The following is a 23,862-nucleotide window of genomic DNA, read 5'->3' on the forward strand; positions in this document are numbered from 1 at the left end:
AGTTTGTTAATGTGGTGTATTATGTTGATTGGTTTGCGGATATTGAAGAATCCTTGCATTCCTGGGATAAAGCGCACTTGGTCATGATGTATGATCTTCTTAATATGTTGTTGGATTCTGATTGCTAGAATTTTGTTAAGGATTTTTGCATCTATGTTCATCAGTGATATTGGCCTGTAGTTTTCTTTTTTTGTGGGGTCTTTACCAGGTTTTGGGATTAGGGTGATGGTGGCCTCATAGAATGAGTTTGGAAGTTTCCCTTCCTCAGCTATTTTCTGGAATTGTTTGAGTAGAATAGGTGTTAGCTCTTCTCTAAATTTTTGGTAGAATTTGGCTGTGAAGCCGTCTGGACCTGGGCTTTTGTTTGCTGGAAGATTCTTGATTACAGCCTCTAGTTCTGTGCTTGTGATGGGTCTGTTCAGATTTTCTATTTCTTCCTGGTTCAGTTTTGGAAAGTTGTACTTTTCTAGGAATTTGTCCATTTCTTCCAGGTTATTCATTTTATTGCCATATAATTGCTGATAGTATTCTCTAATAATCCTTTGTATTTCTGTGTTGTCGGTTGTGATCTCTCCATTTTCATTTCTAATTTTATTGATTTGGTTCTTCTCCCTTTGTTTCTTGATAAGTCTGGGTAGTGGTTTGTCAATTTTATTTACCTTCTCAAAGAACCAGCTTTTGGCTTTGTTGATTTTTGCTATGGTCTCTTTTGTTTCTTTTGCATTTATCTCTGCCCTAATTTTTACGATTTCTTTCCTTCTACTGACCCTGGGGTTCTTCATTTCTTCCTTTTCTAGTTTCTTTAGATGTAGAGTTAGGTTATTTAGTTGACTTTTTTCTTGTTTCTTGAGGTGTGCCTATATTGCTATGAACTTCCCCCTTAGCACTGCTTTTACAGTGTCCCAGAGGTTTTGGGTTGTTGTGTTTTCATTTTCATTCATTTCTATGCATATTTTGATTTCTCTTTTGATTTCTTCTATGATTTGTTCATTATTCAGCAGCGTGTTGTTCAGCCTCCATATGTTGGCATTTTTAATAGTTTTTCTCCCACAATTGAGATCTAATCTTACTGCATTGTGGTCAGAAAAGATGCATGGAATGATTTCAACTTTTTTGAATTTACCAAGGCTAGATTTATGGCCCAGGATGTGATCTATCCTGGAAAACGTTCCATGTGCACTTGAGAAAAAGGTGAAATTCATTGTTTTGGGGTGAAATGTCCTATAGATATCTATTAGGTCTAACTGGTCTATTGTATCATTTAAAGTTTGTGTTTCCTTGTTAATTTTCTGTTTAGTTGATCTATCCATAGATGTAAGTGGGGTATTAAAATCTCCCACTATTATTGCATTATTGTTAATTTCCCCTTTCATACTTGTTAGTAATTGTCTTACATATTGCAGTGCTCCTATGTTGGGTGCATAAATATTTATAATTGTTATATCTTCATCTTGGATTGATCCTTTGATCATTATGTAGTTTCCTTCTTTGTCTCTTTCCACAGCCTTTGTTTTAAAGTCTATTTTATCTGATATGAGTATTGCTACTCCTGCTTTCTTTTGGTCTCTATTTGCATGGAATATCTTTTTCCAGCCCTTTACTTTCAGTCTGTATGTGTCCCTCGTTTTGAGGTGGGTCTCTTGCAGACAACATATATGGGGGTCTTGTTTTTGTATCCATTCAGCCAGCCTTTGTCTTTTGGTTGGGGCATTCAACCCATTTACGTTTAAGGTGATTATTGATAAGTATGATCCTGTTGCCATTTTCTTTATTGCCTTGGGTTCGAGTTTATACACCCATTCTGTGTTTCCTGTCTAGAAAAGATCCTTTAGCATTTGTTGGAGAGCTGGTTTGGTGATGCTGAATTCCCTCAGCTTTTGCTTGTCTGTAAAGCTTTTGATTTCTCCTTCATATTTGAATGAGATCCTTGCTGGGTACAGTAGTCTGGGCTGTAGGTTATTTTCTTTCATCACTTTAAGTATGTCTTGCCATTCCCTCCTGGCCTGAAGAGTTTCTGTTGAAAGATCGGCTGTTATCCTTATGGGAATCCCCTTGTATGTTATTTGCTATTTTTCCCTTGTTGCTTTTAATATTTGTTCTTTGCGTTTGATCTTTGTTAATTTGATTAATATGTGTCTTGGAGTATTTCGCCTTGGGTTTATCCTGTTGGGGACTCTCTGTGTTTCTTGGACTTGGGTGATTTTTTCTTTCCCTATTTTAGGGAAGTTTTCAACTATTATCTCCTCAAGTATTCTTTCATGGTCTTTCTTTTTGTCTTCTTCTTCTGGGACTCCTATGATTCGAATGTTGGAGCGTTTAACATTGTCCCAGAGGTCTCTAATATTGTTCTCATTTCTTTTAATTCGTTTTTCTTTTTTCCTCTCTGTTTCATTTATTTCTACAATTCTATCTTCTAGCTCGCTTATCCTGTCTTCTGCCTCTGTTATTCTACTGTTTGTTCCCTCCAGAGTGTTTCTGATCTCCTCTATTGCATTATTCATTGTATATTGACTCTTTTTTATTTCCTCTAAGTCCTTCTTAAACCTTTCTTCCATCTTCTCAATCCTTTTCTCCAGGTTATTTATCTGTAACTCCATTTTGCTTTCAAAACTTTGAATCATTTTCACCACCAAAATTCGAAATTCTTTATCAGGTAGATTCCCTATATCTTCCTCTTTTGTTTGTGTTGGTGGGCATTTATCTTGTTCCTTTACTTGCTGGGTATTTCTCTGCCTCTTCATCTTGCTTATAATGCTTTGCTTGGGGTGGCCTTTCCCTCTTCTGGCCGTTTGTGGAGATCTCTTTATTATGTAGTTTCTTCTCTGTGTGTGGGGTTGGACAGGTGACTTGTCAAAGTTCCCTGGTTATGGAAGTTTGTGTCGGTGTTCTGGTGGGTGCAGCTGGATTTGTTCTCTCTGGAGTGCAATGAAGTGTCCAGTAATGAGTTATGAGATGTCAGTGGGTTTGGAGTGACTTTGGGCAGCCTGTATATTGAAGCTCAGGGCTAGTTTCCTGTGTTACTGGAGAATTTGCGTGGTATGTCTTGCTCTGGAACTTGTTGACCCTTGGGTGGTGCTTGGTTTTAGTGTAGGTATGGAGATGTTTGATGAGCTCCTATCGATTAATGTTACCTGGAGTCAGGAGTTCTCTGGTGTTCTCAGGATTCGGCCTTAAGCCTCTTGCCTCTGGTTTTTGGTCTTATTCTTGGAGTAGCCTCTAGACGTCTCTATCTGTCATTTCCAAGGTGGTTCCCTCTGTTTTAGCTTCTGTTTGCTGGTCTCTTCAGTGTCTAATTTCCGCCCTGATACTAGGGGGTGGGTGGACACTTTTTAAGGCTCAGTTGTTCAGTCCTGTTCTGGGAAGGGAGGAACGCTGCAGTCGAATATCTCTGGCGTCTGTGGGGAGTACTCGCAGTGTCTCGGCCACACTGGGTTTGCCCCCACTCACAGCACGTATGCTGTCCCAGTCTATACTGCACAGGCTCTAGGTTGCTCTGCCAGGAACTGTCTGAGGCCGGCACCAGGTTGTATGCACTTCCCAGGTCTGAGCGGCTCAAGTTCAGGTTCTCAGGTACTCCCCAAAGGTGCAGACTTGGTTGGGCCTGCGTTTTGTGCCTTTCCTGGTCCGAGCAGCTCAGGGGACCAGGTGTTTGGCGAGCGCGGTCTCTGCAACTTATCGTCTCCCCAGTCCCCGCCACTCAGTTTTCTGGGTGTACAACCGGCGCACCTTCTCAGGGGGATATCGACCGGCCCAAGCCCAAGAAGTCCTGAATAGCAACAAGCATGTCTGCAGTTTGTATCAGATGCCTTTCTGGGGCCGCGGTTGCCCGCTCCGGCTCTGGCTGCGCTCCCTGCCTGTCTCGGTGGGGGATAGGGGATGGGCCAGCCGCAGCCGGCTCACTCTGCTCAGTTCTTTATTCTGTGAGCGGGGCTGGCCGAGTCGTAGGTTAGAGCTTTCTGCCTTTTCGTGGGGAAGCTATCCCACAGTCTGCTTTGCTCTCCCCAGTTCTCTCAAATTGTTCTCGCGGCATTCAAGCCCAGTCCTCTCTCTAAGCAGTTCAGCCGGCTCCTCCCTGCCCAGCCCCCGCTTGCTAATGGCGTATGCAGGCATCTGCGCTGCTTCTCCGCTGGGAGTTACCGTTTGGCAGGTAATCTGTGGGTTTTTAAAAAAATCTTAAAAAAAAAGAGGGTTATATGGCCCTCTGAGCTTCCAAGGCTCAACAGATTCGCCAGTGAGAGTGTTTCCTGGTGTTTGGAAAGTTCTCTCTTTTTAAAGCCTCCCTTCCCGGGACGGAGCTCCGTCCTTACTTCTTTTGTCTCGCTTTTTATCTTTTATGTTTTTTCCTACCTCCTTTCGAAGACAATGGGCTGCTTTTCTGGGTGCCTGACGTCCTCTGCCAGCATTCAGAAGTTGTTTTGTGGACTTTACTCGCGTTCAAATGTTCTTTTGATGAATTTGTGGGGGAGAGAGTGGTCTCGCCGTCCTATTCCTCTGCCATCTTGTTCCTTCTCTCCAATTGTGCTTTGTTAAGTAAAGTTAGGAAAGAGCACATTCGCTGTTTCATAACCTTTGTACAAATCACTTTTATAAAAATCAAATCTTCATCACTTTGGAGAATGAAATGAAACACAACTAATTTTTTACTACATTTAGTTGAATTGATCCATCATAAACATTGTGCATCCATATAATTTACATGTCCTGATATCCCCCATATTTATCTAATTCCTTTAGCACTTAATATTAGCTTTCAGTTCAAAGGACATTTTGTTGAACTCTACTGGTTCTTGTATCTAAAGGGAAACCTATGGTCTTGACATTTAATTTGATTTCCCCATTATTCAAATTTATGCCTTTCCAAATAGACGTTAAGTCCCTGCCCCTGGATTCTCAGTGTTCACTGAAACTTGGATCAACCCCAAGCCAGGAGAACCAACAAACAAATTATTTAGCCTTGCCTTCACAAAATGTCTAAGGTTCATTCGTCTCTTACATTCTGTGGACATTTGAAATTTAATACTCTACAAATTTATTTCTTTTTAAAGTGGTTATTCACCTCACTCCTCTGAAGATGGCCATCATTAAAAACTCTACAAATAACAAATACTAGTGAGTATATGGAGGAAAGGGAACCTTCCTACACAGTTGGTGTGAATGTAAATTACTACAGTCACTGTGAAAATCAGTACAGAGGCTCCTCATAAAACTAAAAACGGAACTACCATATGACCCAGCAATTCCACTGCTGGATATATATCCAGAGAATATATAAACACTGATTTGAAAAGATTCATGCACCCTTATGTTTATTGTAGTATTATTTACAATAGTCAAAATATGGAAGCAACCCAATTGCCCATCAACAGATGGATGGTTAAAGATGTGATTTACACACACACACACACAATAGAACGTTAGTCATGGAAAAGAATGAGATTCTGGGAATTCCCTGGTGATCCAGTGGTTAGGACTCTGAGCTTTAACTGCCAAGGGTCCAGGTCCAATCTTTGATTGGAGAACTAAAATCTTGGAAGCTGCATGGGATGGCCAAAACAAAACAAAAAAGAAATTCTGCCATTGGCAACAACATGGGTGGACCTAATACAATAATACTAATACTTCTAAAAACTAATAAAATATTTTCTGCTTAAGCAGAGTAGAAGTAATTCAAATAGCTTTTTTTCCCCTTTGATTAGAACAATGGACAAATTCTAATTAACCTTCTCAATTTCTAGATAAGGAAATTGAAAAAGATAATTAGCTCAATATCATAGAACTGCAAAATGATAAAGGGAAAAATTTTCTTCTTATTATGCAACTTTTACTCTATATTTAAAGCACCTATCTGAAATTCTTAAATATACACAACTTCCCTCCAAAGCATTTTGGAAACTGAAAAAAATGATGAAAAATTCATAGACTGTTGTAATTTTCATGAAATGTAGCCCATGGTGAATTTTCTATATGAAAATAACAGGTAGCATTTATTGCTCATTTGACTTTTTCAAACATAACCTCATTTAACCCACATATTAGTCCTATGTGATTGATAATATTATACATGTGACCTAAAGCTTAATAACAGTATTCATATAGCTAATGTGAGTATAAAACTGGATTATTTCTATATCTCGTTGACCTCAAAGCCTATTTTTTAATCTCTCTAATACATTGTTTCTAAAAAGAAACCAGTCCTCAGTTATGATAGTGTAATGTTGTCTGTTTCATTTTTATTATATCACTGAAAGATATACATGCATTAACTTTATATGAAAAGAAAGGATGAAAACTTCTATTTCTATGTGGTCTGAGTAATTTTGATATCCTAGAATCAAAATAATGCTGTCTGGCAATTTCCTTTGATAAGCCAAATTAAGGCAAATCAGCCCTAAACTGCTATGATTACCTATACTTTGATTAATATGAACTAGACTGTTTATGACATTTTCATAAATGAAATGGCAACAAGAACTAGATAAATTGAATATATCTAATTGTAGAAAATAACAGTTGTAAAACTTGTGCTATAAGCAGTGATCTTGATTAAAAATTGATGAAAGTACTTTAACTTCATTGCCTTAAAAAATCCAATAAGGGAGATAATCATTGATATTAAATTGTTTAATATGTTTTTGTAAGATCTAGTATTTTTTATACATTTAGTTATATTTAGCAAAGCAAGATTAAAAGGAATATATCTAGTGTATTCATAAATAGTTCAAATTTAAATACAAATATTTGTATATATGAAGATTCTAAGTGATTATTTTCCATTTCTATACTATTCTCAACGTGGTAACAAATGATATGCCAACTGGCAGCCATCCAGAGACTGTAATTTGAAAATGCTCTAAAATATGGTTTCTCAATGATTCTGGATAACATGGCATAAGGTTTAACATCATGTTTGAGAAATACACACCTTTTGGTTCCACTCCCTTTATTTTTGCTGCAATAAGAGATATTTAAATGTGTGTTTACTGAAGTACTATTTTACTTTCCCCAATATGTTTGGAAAATGTAGAAATACAGAAATAGCAAAGGCTAACATTTTAGGTAGGAATGATAATACATGATTAAAGGCCAAATCATGTTACACCAAATGTAAATGCTATGAAAATTCAGACAAGAAGAAATTAGTAAGACCCATAATAATTAGGGATGAATTACATAGGTTTTGGAAATGTGGCTACTAAATGTAGATTAAAAGGAATTTGATTAATAAAATGTGTGATATGCTCTTTAATCACTGTAGGAAATTATTGGTTTTTATGAAATTTTGATGAGGACAATCTTGCTGGAGAAGAGATCATTTGTTGGAAAATAATAAAGATTACTGTTACATATTTTCAGTAAGATTTAATTTTTTTATTTTTGCAAAACCTTCTTTCTCCCCAATTCTCAGCTACCTCCAAGGTAGCAGAATTGCCTGCCAGTCTTAGGAATCTGACTGGTAGAGAAGCAGTAACATTAAGCCAGGAGAACTGCTGAAATCTTATTTTCTTAAAAAAAATAATAATTGGAGTATTGTTCCTTTACAATATTGTGTCAGTTTTGCTGTACACCAAAGTGAATCAGCTATACATATATCCCCTCTGTTTTGGACTCCCTTCCCATTTAGGTCACCATACAGCACTGAGTAGAGTTCCCTGTGCTGCACAGTAGGCTTTCATTAATTTATTTTCTACATAGTAGTTTATATATGAAACCAATTTATTTTCATAGTTAAGGATCTGATCAGTGAGAGAATCAGGTCGACAAAATGTCTTGGGGTTTTCAAATTTGATGCTTACATTTTTATCAAACATCAAAGCCTCTCTCTTTCCCTTTGACTCAAAATTCATTCCCGGTATTCACTCTGTATCTATAAGCATCTATATACTACTCTTGGGTGAACCCACACTGTGCTAACCCAAGTTGAGTGTATACAGCTTAGGTAATCTGATTTGTTGCATACTTATTTCTGCCTTCTTTATAATGCTATTGCCAATGTGTTTTCATTCACAGCTTTGCAAATGACAGAATGCATTTGTAATCCAAATTATGCAGAAGTTTATATATTTGCCTTTTTTTATATATTGGAGAACCCTAGCCTATAAAGTATGTTTAAGCAAGCTATTTTACATGTTGAGTATACTAATGTTCTATCTGTAGGTTTATGCATAATTATTATTGTCAATTACTTTCTTATTTTACTACCCCATAGTTTATTACTTTGTAGAATTGCTTCGGAGAAGGCACTGGCAAGCCACTCCAGTACTCTTGCCTGGAAAATCCCATGGATGGAGGAGCCTGGTAGGCTGCAGTCCATGGGGTCGCTAAGGGTCGGACACGACTGAGCGAGTTCACTTCCACTTTTCACACATTGGAGAAGGAAATGGCAACCCACTCCAGTGTTCTTGCCGGGAGAATCCCAGGGACGGGGGAGCCTGGTGGGCTTCAGTCTATGGTCACACAGAGTCGGACATGACTGGAGTGACTTAGCAGCAGCAGCAGCAGAATTGCTTAGTTTTTTAAACTTCCAGAATATAAGTCAACGGCTTCCTAGGTGATTCAGTTGTAAAGAATCTGCCCAAGTTGGTGGAATTGTACATAGATGCAGTCACTATGGAAAAAATACGAAACTTCCTAAGAAAATTAAAAATAGAATTACCAAACAATTAAGGAATTCCACTTCTGAGTATTTTTCTGAAGAAAACAAAAAATATGTTCACTGCAGCATTATTTCAGAGAAGGCAATGGCAACCCTCTCTGGTACTCTTGCCTGGAGAATCCCATGGACAGAGGAACCTGGTAGGCTGCAGTCCATGGGGTCACTGAGTCAGACATGACTGAGCGACTTCACTTTCACTTTTCACTTTCATGCATTGGAGAAGGAAATGGCAGCCCACTCCAGTGTTCTTGCCTGGAGAATCCCAGGGAAGGCGGAACCTTGTAGGCTGCCATCTATGGGGTCGCATAGAGTCGGACACGACTGACGCGACTTAGCAGCAGCAGCAGCAGCGTTATTTACAATAGCCAAGATATGGAAGCAACCTAAGTGCCCATCAACAGATGAATGGACAAAAAGACTTGATTTATGTATACCATGGAATATTACTCATCCATGAAGATGAGTGAAACCTTGTCATTTTTGACAATGTAGATGAACCTAGAGGGTATTATGGTAACTAAAATAAATCAGAGGAAGATGAACACAGTATGATTTCATTTATATATGTAATATTAAAAAAAAAAAAAAAACAAGTGAACAAACAGCAAGACAGAAATGAAGTCATAGATAAGGAAAACAAAAAGGTGAGTATCTGAGGAGAGGGGTGGGGAAATGAATGAAATAGGTGAGGGAGATCAGAGGTACAAGTTTCCAGCTACAAAATACATGAGTTATGGGGACAAAATATATAGTGCAGGGAAATATATTCAATAATAATGTAATATCTATGTATGGTGAAGGGTAGTAATTAGACTCATTGTGGTGATAATTTTTCAATATATAGAAAGATTGTATCACTATATTGTGCACTGCAACCTCACATAGTATTAATTATACTTTAAAAACAAACAAGTAAACTCATAGAAAAGAGATCAGATTTGAGGTTACCCAAGGCAGAGAATGGGGAAAGATAGAATTACCTGAATGTGATACAAACTTCTAGTTATAAGACAAATAAATGTTAGGGATGTAATGGATGACATGATGAGTTTAATGAACACTGTCTCATGTTATATATGAATATTGTCAAGAGAGTAAACAATAAGAGTTCTCATCACAAGGGAAAACAATTTTGTCTATTATTTCACATTTATGTGAGATGATAGATGTTCACTAAACTTAGTGTGATAATCATTCCATGATGGAAGTTAAATTATTATGTTGTACACCTTAAATGTACACAGTGCCATATGTCAATTATATCTCAATAAATCTGGAAGAAAAATATATGTTGTCTGTGCTTTCATGCAGATAAAGGCAATATGAATGGTAAAACCTAAACTATTTACTATATGGACCATGCAGAATACAAGTTTCCTGATATGGGTTCCAGGCTATAACTTACCCTAGTTGTCACTTAATCCTATTAAATTCCACCTTTAGTAGCTTCTTTATCTTCTGTTCCCTCCTGGTGACTTCAGGAAAGTCAGGTCTCAGACTTTGCATTTCTGCTGCATTTATTTTACATTCAATTCCTTTAAGAGTTTATTCATTCTTTTTGCCTTATTATTATCATGGTTGGATGACAACCAGGAATTAATATTTGGCCTTGCCATTCACCAGGTCTTCCTCCCTCCCTGTCTTTCCCAAAAAACTATTGAATAGGCAATTTGAAATTGAAACATAATAGAGAGAAAGAAAGTGTACTGTATTAAAGAAAGTATCAAAGTTGATTACAAAATTAAATAGAAAATAAATTTAAAAAGGAGAATACATACACACACATGAACACACAAAGAGGTACATGAATGACAGGTATTTCTATATAGATACACAGATAATGTAGATAAAGACATGGTACCTATCTATATAATCTAGCTAAGATTAGGTTTATATTGCATGTGTGCTCAGTCATGTTAGAGTCTTTGCGACCCCATGGACCATAGCCTGGAAGGCCCTTTGTCCATGAGATTGTCCAGGCAAGAATACTGGAGTGTGTTGCCATCTCCTCCTCCTCCATGGAATCTTCCTGACCCAAGGATTGAACGCACATCTCTGGTGTCTCCAGCATTGGCAGGCAGGTTCTTTATTTGTTGTCATTTTGATGACAGCCATTCTGGCAGATGTGATGTGATGTCTAACTGTAGTTCTAATTTGCATTTCCCTGATGATTAGTGTCTGTTTTCATATGCCTGTTGCTTATCTGTATGTCTTTGGGAAAAATACCTATTCAGGACCTCTGTCCATTTTTTAATTGAGTTGTTTGCTTTTTAAATATTGAGATATGTATCGCTTCCCCTGTCTGTGATGCAATTGTCTTGCTGTTCACACTGTCCTCACTGTTCGCTCTGAGGTACCCTTTTCGCTGGGAACCCTATTACCCAGGGTAGGCAAGGTGCAAGCTTGGAGGCTGGAAGAAGATATGAGGAGCCATAGGATCTGCTGAGGAGCCATAGGATCTGAAGACACATTTATTCTCTTCTGGCTGGCAAGGCAGCATAACACAGCCTCTCTCCTGGCTGAAAGAGCAGCCTTAGCAGTGGCCACAATATAACCATAAAGTAGCCATAATGGAACCATACCATAACCTCATATAACATAATCATGGTGTCACTCCAGTGTAGCCCCAGTGCAGCAGCAGCAGCCAGGGCTTTCATGGTGAAGCTTGTACAGGTGTACTGCAGAAAGTAGCCTGTGACCAAGCGAGTACCTCATGACGCACATGCACAGTGTTACAAATGATCTCAGCTGTTACATAAACCTCCTGACATGCATGTACAGTACTATAAGTGATCTCAGCTGTTGCATCGTCATTAATTACAAACCATGGGGTGAGGGAGCCTGAACATGCCATCTTGGCTAATTTGCTCTCTCCCCACATGATAAATACTATTTAAATGAGTGGGTGTAGATATGTTCCAATAAGTATTTATGTGAATTTGAATACCATTTGATGTTTACCTGTTACTACATAGTATTATTCTTTTGACTTTTCTTCAACCATTAAAAAAATGCCAAAAAAAAAAAAAATTCTTAGTTCCTAAGCCACATACCAAAATAGGCAGTGGACTGAATTTGGTCTGGGACCATTGATTGCTAATTCTGTCTTACAACAATGAAAAAAAAAAATCCAGGAAGAACCAAATACCTGAAACAGCTGAATATGAGAGAAATGATAAGCAACTTGAGAGCAGGCATTCACTCATATTCATGTTTTTCTTTCCAAACACACCTTTGCATGATATCTTTCCCATAGAAAATGTCCAATAAATTCTCCCCACCAAGAAGTGAAGACCAATGATTGTAAATTCTGAGGCCACTTTTGAGTTTTCAAGACCTCTCTTTTGGAAGAACCAGGATCTCTCAAATGTCAGTTTGAAGTATGAACAATTTAGAATGGAAGGTCAAGAAATGAAATTAAGGTTCTCGAAAACTTGTTCAAAGTATAGAAAGAATTAGATTGGTTATTGGAAGAGAAAGCAGATGAATCCAATTAGTGTTTGCTTAAATTACTAAGGCATGTGAATGTTCCAATGCAGCTGGAGGTATAACTAAAGTTATAGATTGAATGTGCGCTTCCCAGGTGGTGCTAGTGGTAAAGAACCCACCTGCCAATGCAGGAGACATAAGAGACATGAGTTTGATCCCTGAATTGGGATGATCCCATGCAGGAGGGCAGGGCAACCTACTCCAGTATTCTTGCCTGGAAAATCCCACAGACAGAGGAGCCTGCCGGGCTACAGTCCACAGGGTCACAAAGAGTCGGACATGACTAAAGCAACTTAGCACATTGATTAAATGCAGGCAGATTGTTTCTGCAGGCAAAGGGTAGTGGACAAACCGTGATTAGAGAGAGGATGGGAGGAAAGAATAATGCCAGAATCCTGTTGAGCTGGATGAAAGGGAAACAGAGGTGCTTGTAACAAATCCATTCATCCTCACAATGATTGGCCCAGGAGTGACTATGAAGAAAAGGAGGAAAGAGACAAGATTGGATATTTAACAGCAAAGTATTTTTAATAGGTAATTAATACAATAAATGAAAATCATTGAGTCCTATAGAAGATGAATATATATATATAAACTATATTTTCAATATTCAAAATATATTCAACTATTCAAACTATAATTTTGGTTTAGCAGATCAGGAAGCATCTACACTAATTGCTAAGTTAAAATTTCCATTATCACTAATGGTATATTCCTTTAAAATTTTGGAAGAAGATAATTCATACACAGGAAATATATAATGAAATATGTAAGTGACCCACAGGGAAATAGATAAGTATTAATTATGAGCTAGAATTGTCTTTTTATTATTGACTCATTCTCATTAGGTCTAAAATCTTATTAACCCTTTTATTCTCAATGGCAGTATATGTTTCTATAAAGATGATTAAATGATGCTCTTTAATATATTTCCTGACAGTTTTCCTCATCAGTACACATTATCTTAATCTTCTTTTCATCTCTGGTATTTTTTAGCTTTTCTTTTATCCCACTGAATGCCTAATGCACGTGAAATATATTCCCCTACTATTCCTATCCTCAGAAATAAGTATTCATCTATGTAATCTGGAAAAAGAGGACTGTTACTGTAAAAAGGGATCTAATAGTCTATAATCAGAAATAATGGCATAAAGCACAGCAAAGAAAATTTAGGGTGACTGTCAGGAAAGTTTTAATGGCTTTGTAAAAACGATTGTGAGTCTGGTCAGGGACATCTTATAGTGACAGCATACGAAGTGGGAACTAATTCCCAGCAGAGCAGTTTATTTTACTGTTGAATAGTTTTGTAGCAAAGAGGTGGAAATTGCTCCTGGTTTAGCGGTTGTTTGGCTGACAGTTTCGTGTCAGGTCATGCTTTCTGTTATTTTGGCAGGTTTCATTGTGGGATTTTACATAACAGCAAAGAATTTGTAAACAACTTCCCTATATTCACAAATTTCATCTACCTTAGGTCCCACTTTTCCCCACCTTTTCATGCTTCTCAAGTACATATTTTATATAGTGTTTGGTTCTCATAAAATAGGTCCTTGTCAAAGATGTTCAAGATTCTTCTGAAGAAAAATGTTTGGTGTAGAAAATAATGTTTCATTGAAAATTGATGAAGGAAAGTAAAATTCTGTACTGTGTTCTGGGCATGTGCTGAGAACAGATTTCTGCCTTTTGGCTTGTGCTACCTGCCGATGGGCGCCATGGACACGCACTGCTGATGGTAATCTTAATATTATTGTGGTACATTCTATAAAATGGTGTTCATTCCAACCCTCCATAACTACCAGAAACATGCATTGGATATTTAGTTTTCCTTTTTGTTTGTTTATGTCCCGGAAGCCTGGAACAACTGCACTGTTCAGAAAACACTACTGTTATATGTCCCTGGTGTTTTGGTGAACTTGGTACTTCTGGACTGGATTTTAAAAATGAGTGGGCCCTCCAGGTTCTTTGGAATTAGATTTAAGGGTGGAAAACAAAACCAGCAGAGCACATATTGAGCTTCTCATTCCAAAGTACTCCGGTTTTTACATTACTTTCCAAATTTTATGCAAGAAAGAGAAGCACCTTCTTTGGTTGTGCTGCCTGAGAAGAATTATTGTGGTATTCATTTTAATTACTAAATGCCAGATATGGTTTATCTACTGTCAGTATTATCTTTTCATTGAAAGAAATGTTTAGGTGGTGTTGATAATGAGCATTTTATTGATTTTGTTTCATGATTATTAAATGCAAATGGTGGATGGGCTCTCTGATGAAAAATAAACATTTTTGTTCAAATTAGAGAAGAAGGAGAGTATTTTAATACTCCTAGAGTATACAAATCAATGTTAGACATGGTATTCAGATCAGGCCTAAATCATAAAAAAGTGACACACTAGAATCAGTGTTTATCATTATATTATCATTAGATAAATATATGTTTATACATATATTTTGTGTAGAGCTCTCTTACTAGTGCTTTTTCTAACTATAAATAAATGGAGAGAATTACAAACCCAATGTGTGTGTGTTCCACTCAGTCATGTCCGACTCTTTGTGACCATATTGTCTATAGCCTGCCAGGCTCCTCTCTCCATGGCAAGAATTCTAGAGTGGATAGCCATTCACTTCTCCAGGGGATCTTTCTGGCCCAGGAATTGAACCTGGGTGTGCCACATTGCAGGAAGATTCTTTACCACCTGAGCCACCAGAAAAGCAAACCCAGTATAACCATTGAATAAAAGAAAAACCTGGAGCAAAAATAAAGATCTAAATGACATTATTCTACTTTCAATATCTGCAGATGCAAATCAGAAGGACATAAGTATACCTTCAACATTTATTTAATTTTGAAAGATGAAATAGAAGATCTAGAGCGAACAATATAATATTCAACCAGAAGGCAGTTCTAGGGTAATGGAGCAGAATGAAAAAAAAAAAAAAAGTTCAGACAGATGAAAGGATTTTGTAAAATTTGACCTTGATACCAAATCAAAAATAAAATAAACATTATGAAAAAAAAGCCTTATCATTTTTTCCAAGTTCCTGATTCTCCACAAATTAGGACTCTTGTTTTTCAGTGGGTTTGGTAGCTTTTGAAAGGACTATGAATAGACCTTAGGTTTGGAGAGGTTCTAGATGTACTTAGTGTGGTTTCTGATGTCCAGTACAGAAGTTTGAGACTGGGGGATTTGGGAGGAAACATTGGAATTATTATGTAATTAAGCAGTTACTGAGTTATGAACAGGTAGGGATAGATAAAAGGACTATATGACTATAGCAACATTCATATATTATATAAATGAGCAACTAAAACTTGAGAAAATATATTCTAAAGGATTATTCACACTAGTTTCTATACACATTTAATGAACTTAACTATGTACTGTAGATTGTTTTAACTATATATTTGATATAATTATAAATATTTAGCATATAAATATATATTACCATATGTATTTATATAAATATATATAACTTTCTATGATAAAAGTAGTAAAGTGTCCAACATTAATGTTACTCGCCATATGTCCATGTTATAATTTAAGATATTCATTTATTTTTATATTTTCTAAAATTTAGGATGAAGTCTGTCCCAAAGGTGAAGGTGATGAAATCCAGAGGTGTGTCTGGGCCTCAGCTGTCAATGTCAAGGACAAGTTCATCTATGTCGCACAGCCAACTTTGGATAGAGTCCTTGTTGTTGACGTGCAGTCTCAAAAAGTTGTTCAGGTATGAATGACTCCTCTGTTTGAAAGTGAAAGTAGTTTTAAAGAAAATTTAATTTAATGTAATAGTCATTATGAGGTAATCTGTCAGTTGATTGTCATTGATAACTTGTTTCATTACTTGGATAAATAGAAAATACAGGAGTTTTCTGCGAACTCTCCTCTCACTCTACTACTTGAGCCTAAACAATTAAAGAAGTAATTGAAAGAGCTTTTGTTTTCAACAATTAGATTCCAAGAATGCTTTATAATCCCAACATGACCATTTACGCAGAAATCATCCTCAGAGTTGCTTTTTATGTATAGAGCAAAGAGAGTTCTTCCTGGTCCATGGTCAATTAAGGTATCCTAGTTACCATCACAGAAAGAGTATTATAGCTTTCTCATTTGATTCATAACAAAGGCTGAACAGTAATAGATTTAATGGATAGTAAAATCTGGAGAAGGAAACGGTAACCCACTCCAGTATTCTTGCCTGGAGAATCCCATGGACGGAGAAGCCTGGTAGGCTACAGTCCACGGGGTCGCAAAGAGTCGGACACGACTGAGCGACTGAACGGAACGGAACGGAATAATTTAGTAGGTTTTACCACAGTAGTAAAACAAATAATATGTGCATAGGTCTATGACAGAGGAAAAAATTTCCAATCTTTCCATGTAATTTTTCCATGTTGCCATGATTATGGTTATAGAGACTATTCTGGTTTGAGTCATCAACTATTTTATCTCCTGCTCTTTCCGAGACTATCCAACTTGGTCCATCTACTAGAATTCAGCCATATAACAAGCAAGGGAAAAGATAGGATTTTCCTCCTGGCAGCCTGGCTTCAGCCTCCAAGCCTCTGACTGTTAGGATCTATCGCTTCTCAGCTCAGATGAAACAAACTTAAAATAGCATCCTGAGATATGTATCAATATAATCTGTTAAATCAGAATAATAACTGTATACATTTTGTGTGTGTGCTCAGTTGTGTTTGACCCTTTGCAATCCCATGGACTGTAGTCAGCCAGGCTCCTCTGACCATGGGCTTTCCCAGGCAAGAATATTTAAGTAGGCTGCCATTTCCTACTGCAGAGAATCTTCCCAACCCAAGAACTGAACCCACGTCTCTTGCGTCTCCTGCAGTGGCAGGCCAATTACCACTGCAGCACCTTGGAAGTGTACATATCCCATAGCATTATATTAAGGATTATATCAATTAATGCATAAAAGTACTTAAGCATTTATAACAGGGCCTGGTATATCCACTGTATACTGGTTTACCATCAAAAATCTGACAGACATTGAAATCTAACCGTTTCTTACTTTTATAGTTTTTTTTTTCTTGCATCAATATTGGTTTGAAGTAGCTGTTAGTACCTCTAATATTGATTCCTGACTAGAACAAAAAATATTCTAAGAAGTTCAAAATCACGCTTCTCACTATAATAACTTTTAACAACTTCTTATGAATTCATCCATTCATCTATCCATTTTTGTATGTATTTGTTAAGTGTCTTTTGTAAGATGTGGTTAGTATCACAGATAAACAGATAAAAAGTGTCTGTTTGAAAGCTCTGGTGTCCACAGAGTCATAAATCTGTGGTTCAGTTTCAAATATGAGAATGAACAGTAGGGTCTTGAAAGGATGATTAACTGTCTACTAGAAAATTCTAAGGCCTCCAGGGTTATGTACTTCTTCTATGCACCCTATCTGATGGGTGTCTATCTAACGGTCCAGTGTCTACTGGGAGAACCTATTTCTCTGTATATTTCACATTCTACGTGTCTGTCTTTGAGACTGCTTGATTTTTGACTACGTTTATTTTACTTTGATTTCAGCGGCAACATAGGCCAGCGAATTACAGGCATTAGTCAAGGATTATCAAGAGTCTTTAGCTGGTAGGTTAAAATTACACATTCTTTCAGGAATAATCAGGCTGGTCTTTAAATTCAGTGTTCAAACCAGAAACCTACACCAACTGAATATGTATTAACTACTAGATATTTGAAAGTGAGAAAAGTTAACATCATTTATTATTCATATAACTTCTATCTTCAGACAATGATGTAAATTTTAAATTTAATAGAAAATATCAAGAATGAAAATTCAAGCAATGGTAAAAAAAATATCACGTAAATGATATCATTTTCAAAGTGACTATAATGACTATAAAATATCAGGAGAATGAAAAAGACTTACAAGGATAAAATATTAAAATATATTATAATTATGATTGTGGGTATTTTTCAGACAAGAATCTAAAACTTACACTTTTATAAGTTAGAAAATTCAGACTTAGTCTAAATGGATTCTCCTGTGATCTTGGTATTAAAATAATAATAATTATGCTTTATTACTCTCTCTAGTCATTACCTATCTAAAGGTAATCATTATGCAGATTTCTGTTACCACAAGTCAGTATTGCCTGATTTTTATTATTACAGAGATGGAAATTTATACAATATTCGTTATCTGTGTCTGGCTACAGTGGCTGCACAAGATAATTGTGAGGTCATTTCATTTACCTGGAGCAAGTGTTATTCTTTCATTTTTGCTACAGAGAAATCAATTACAGTTGATTCTCATTGTTTGCTGATTCTGTATTTAAAACTCATCTATTCTCTTGAATTTATTTAGAACCACAAAACCAGTACTTATGGTATTTTGCAGTCATTCAGGGAGTTGTGCAGAGTGGTGAGAAATGTGTGACCAGACGGACATACATGTTTCCAGCTCAGGTTGGACAAGGAGACACTTGGTACATATATATATAATGGAATACTTGTCAGCCATAAAAAAAGTATTTGTGCAGATACAAATGGACTTAGAGACTGCCATACAGAGTGAAGTAAGTCAGAAAGAGAAAAAAAAGTCATATATTAATACATATATGTGGAAAGTAGAAAAGTCATACAGAAGACCTTATTTGCAAATCAGAAATAAAGACACAGACATAAAGAAAAAAAACATATGGACACCAAGGGGGAAAAGAGGGGTGAGATGAACTGGGAAATTGGGATTGATATATGTATACAATTGATACTACCTACTGTATGGTACAGGAAACTCAGTGCTCCATGGTGACATAAATGGGAGAGGAATTGAGAAAAAGAGGAGATATATGTATGTTTATAGTTGATACACTTTGTTATATAGTAGAAACTAGCTCAACATTGTAAAGCAGCTATGTGGTGGTTTAGTCCCTAAGTCATGTCCTACCCTTGCGACCCTATGGATTGCAGCCTGACAGGTTCTTCTGTCCATGGGATTTTCCAGACAAGAATATTGGAGTATTCCCTTCTCCAGGGAAAAAGTAAAGCATCTATACTCTAATTAAAATTAATTAAATATATATATATATGACTTTATTTATACACTAACAGTAGAAAGGATACATTCTAGGAGATAGCAGAAAAGGGAAAATCTGATAATATACCAAAGAGAAAGAAAAGGGTAAAGTTGATAATATACCATATATTATTATTTTCCTATATATCATAATATACATATACCTTGTATTGTTATTTATTATACAATTTATTTATTTTTTAATTTGTTTTTTAAATTTATTTATTTTAATTATGATTGCTTACAATTTTGTAAAGTGATTATTACCATATTACTAGAAAAAATTGACATATGATCAAAGCAAGAAATATTTGATAAATCAACAGATAAAAGTGATATTATACACAAATTGAACATAATGACAATTCTTAAAGCAACGGATAAATTATTAACTTTTGCATACAATAGTGATTAAAAATGCTAAATATTTCACTTTCTATGCATTTTCACTATCATTTCCTATTACCATTCAGGCTGCTATAATTTAAATAAAAACAAACAAAAATACAGCAAACTGCATTGCTTATAAACAACAGAAATTTATTTCTCAAGTTTCTGAGTGTGAAAAGTCCAAGATCAAGGTGCAAGCATGATAGTGATCTGGTGAGGGCCCTATTCCTGATTCAGAGCTGGTTCAAAGCCCTGGCATGCTTCAGCCCATGGGGTCGTAAACAGTTGAACATGACTTAGTGGATTAGTGGCTGAAAAAAAGACAACATTCTTTTACAAAAGATGCAGAGCCAGCTTGACTAACCACAGTGAAAGGAACAGATGTAATATGGAGTCTGATTTTTTCCTCACTATTAAAACTTCCTTCCTGGGAAGAGAAAGTGTAAAACAGTAGCTACAATGATTGGGATATTCTGCACAGATCTATTCTATAGAAAGGTAGAGGCTACCTTAATTTAGGGAATGAAGATTTCCATACTGAGTACTTGCAGTCTATCCTTTTTGAGGCATTTTGTTGGCTAAAATATCAACCCAAAATTTTAGATATATAGCCCATACAATTATCTGTTAAACAAATTCAAATTTTCTATCTCTGAGTTTGTTTAAATTCTCCTGTTTTCAACCATTTATAATTTTAGTCTGTGAACCTCTTTAGAAGGTGAATTCCATAAGTCTTCTGACTGCTTGGTGAAATAACACATCCTTATATTTGCTTAACATGACCTTAGAGTATGTGAATTTTAGTCCTCAAAAGAACATGTTTAAAGATGAATTAGGAATATCCTAATGACTCTACTTTTATACTGAAAAATATATCTCTCAGAATTATGAACTCTCTCAAGGTTTATCACAATTTAATAAACAACATGAAAATAATAGATTTAATAGACATAGACATTGAAATGTCCATTTTATAAATTAATAATCCAAGTAATTCAAGTTTTAAAACCAGTAAAAAAAATAGTATTTCTAGTTACTTCAAAAACTGAAAGTGAGTAGCTTCATTTGTGATTTAAATCTTAATTTATATCGAAGGGCAGAGTGCGCTGAAAGTCAACTGCAAGTTAAATTAATCTTGTAAAAAGTAAAGCACCTTTGTCAATTTGACCCCTTTTGTTTCCTAATGAAGTTATGCTTCCTGATTCTGTGCTGTATTTCTGTTGATTTCTTTTGTTCTAACCTGAGTATATTATACAGTGGCAACTAAGAATAATAATTATAATCAAATTTTAGTTAATCACCTCCCCAACATGATAGAAACTACTACAGAATATTTTATAGAGTGGACAGAGTGATGTGAGAGTGAAGTCCAAATCAAATTATCTTACTTTTGAAAAGGAAAGTCAGAAAATAAAACAGAAAAAATAACACTACACTTATTTAAATTTAATATTTCAAGTTTTGTTTTTCAGTTCTAGTGTTTTATACTATCTCTAAGAAATAATTTCTGAGTTTTTCTTTTTTTCTTTTGCATGTGTTTAACTTTGTAAATTGGTATTCAGTATGTGACTTGCCTCTTGAGAAACCTATATGCAGGTCAGGAAGCAACAGTTACAACTGGACATGGAACAACAGACTGGTTCCAAATAGGAAAAGGAGTACGTCAAGGCTGTATATTGTCACCCTTCTTATTTAACTTATATACAGAGTACATCATGAGGAACGCTGAGCTGGAAGAAGCACAAGCTGGAATCAAGATTGCTGGGAGAAATATCAATAACCTCAGACATGCAGATGACACCACCCTTATGGGAGAAAGTGAAGAGGAACTCAAAAGCCTCTTGATGAAAGTGAAAGAGGAGAGTGAAAAAGTTGGCTTAAAGCTCAACATTCAGAAAACTAAGATCATGGCATCTGGTCTCATCACTTCATGGGAAATAGATAGGGAAACAGTGAAACAGTGTCAGACTTTATTTTTCTGGGCTCCGAAATCACAGCAGATGGTGATTGCAGCCATGAAATTAAAAGACACTTACTCCTTGGAAGGAAAGTTATGAACAACCTAGTTAGCATATTAAAAGCAGAGACATTACTTTGCCAACAAAGGTCCGTCTAGTCAAGGCTATGGTTTTCCAGTGGTCATATATGGATGTGAGAGTTGGACTGTGAAGAAAGCTGATCACTGAAGAATTGATGCTTTTGAACTATGGTGCTGGAGAAGACTCTTGAGAGTCCCTTGGACTGCAAGGAGATCCACCCAGTCCATTCTAAAGGAGCTCAGTCCTGGGTGTTCATAGGAAGGACTGATGCTAAAGTTGAAACTCCAATACTTTGGCCACCTCATGCGAAGAGCTGACTCACTGGAAAACACCCTGATGCTGGGAGGGATTGGGGGCAGAAGGAGAAGGGGATGGCAGAGAATGAGATGGCTGGATGGCATCACCGACTCGATGCACATGAGTTTGGGTGAGCTCCAGGAGTTGGTGATGAACAGGGAGGCCTGGCGTGCTGCGTTTCATGGGGTCGCAAAGTGTCGGACACGACTGAGTGACTGAACTGAACTGAATGTAATCTTAGGAAGAAATGTTTAAAAAACTTGAAAAACATTGCTACATTTTATTGTTAAAATGGCAAATATTTTCTTGACAACATATGTTTTTAGAAACTTAATGATAAATTCTTACCATGTAGGTATATTAATTTTCAGTGTTTACATTAATATCATTTCTACCTGCAGCTTAAAAATGAAAGCTCACAAATTCTTAAAGGAATCTATAACCTTGGTATTGCTTTAAACATCAAATGTTTAGTGCTTCTCTTATTAATAATTTTTATAAGAATTGCATGCAGGTGTTTTCTTGAATAAAAGATTAACTAGTAAACAACTGACCTTATTTTGTGTTCTGTGGAACAAAATCAGGTTCTGCTTGGATGCAGAAGTGGCTTATTGTAACACCTCGGGTATTCTTAAGTGTCATCAACAGTCTCCTCTAGCTGTTAGCACATTATCCTGAGAATCTACATCATTAGTTTAAATTAGGTTCACTTAATTAGCCAGCTGGTACTCTCCTTGTCAGACTGATAAACAAGCTGTGCTTCACTGTTCCTTCATGTCAAGGCTAAACTCCAAGTTCTGTGTATCTTTGTTGCTATTCTCAGAACTTCACTCTGACTAAATATGCCATCTTTATAGAAGTTGATACAACTGGAGCATAACCAATAGAGCATCAATTTTAAATTATCTGTAATTGGTGCACCCCTTTAAGAAGTACTGATAAATGTGTATCTCACTAGGTATGTTGGAATTATGAGGGAGTTAAAGTTTATAGATCTACAAAGGAGAAAACTGTCATACTTTAAGTAAATTGCATCCTATTCGACATTTGAAACAATGTTTTAAAATATTAAATAAAAATATTACCAATATGTTTTTAAAACTACAAGTAAAGCTGTTTGTTATTGTGTTATGTAGTATATTCTACACATTTTATACACAGGAGTAGGATAAGAAGTTACTTCATCATGATAATACAACAGACTGAAAAGGTGCTTACATGGGATATTTTGAAATATGGATTTTATGATCTGTATGTGTAGATCAGTGCAGTTCAGTTCAGTCGCTCAGTCGTGTCCGACTCTTTGCAATCCCATGAATCACAGCACGCCAGGCCTCCCTGTCCATCACCAACTCCCGGAGTTCACTCAAACTCATGTCCATCGAGTCGGTGATGCCATCCAGCCATCTCATCCTCTGTCATCCCCTTCTCCTCCCGTCCTCAATCCTTCCCAGCATCAGAGTCTTTTCCAGTGAGTCAACTCATCGCATGAGGTGACCAAAGTATTGGAGTTTCAGCAGATAGCTACTATTAATTAATTACAATAATGAAATATTGTGATTTGAAAGATGCTTCTGAATATATCTAATAAGTCAATAAATCTTTGGAAGAAGGATTTTGGTGGCTTAATTATCTGAATGTCACCAAGACAAGCAAAGGTGCTATATACACATAAGAATGGTGTTTATGGGATGAGAAAGAAATTTCCAACATATAGTGTTAGAAAATTTTATTTAAACAAAGTCCCACAGAACCATTCAACAGATCAAAAGTGATTCCCTTTTTTCATAATGGTGGTGGGGGTTGAATCACCTGCTGCAAATAAATCTCATTTCTAAGCTTCTAAAGGCAAAGTTTGAAAACAATTATTCTAGCAAAATAATATTGGTAGGCAAATGCAAACTATAATAAGTAATACTTTAGCATTCTTGTGCATAAGTTAA

General features: G+C 36.3%; 1 protein-coding gene across 3 annotated transcripts in view; it reads left to right on the forward strand.

Moving 5' to 3' along the window:
• Positions 1 to 23,862, forward strand: part of FSTL5 (follistatin like 5) — an 882,948-nt gene that overhangs the window by 769,282 nt on the left and 89,804 nt on the right. For all 3 annotated transcript variants that reach the window (XM_055405237.2, XM_088827832.1, XM_088827833.1), the window contains one exon: positions 15,716 to 15,865. In XM_055405237.2, the coding sequence (XP_055261212.1) occupies positions 15,716 to 15,865 (150 nt within the window). The remainder of the gene's footprint in view (positions 1 to 15,715; positions 15,866 to 23,862) is intronic.

Source organism: Moschus berezovskii, chromosome 19 (assembly GCF_049115385.1).
Source record: "Moschus berezovskii isolate FMDL1 chromosome 19, NW_MosBer_1.0, whole genome shotgun sequence".
In the NCBI taxonomy this organism is placed as follows: Eukaryota; Metazoa; Chordata; class Mammalia; order Artiodactyla; family Moschidae; genus Moschus; species Moschus berezovskii.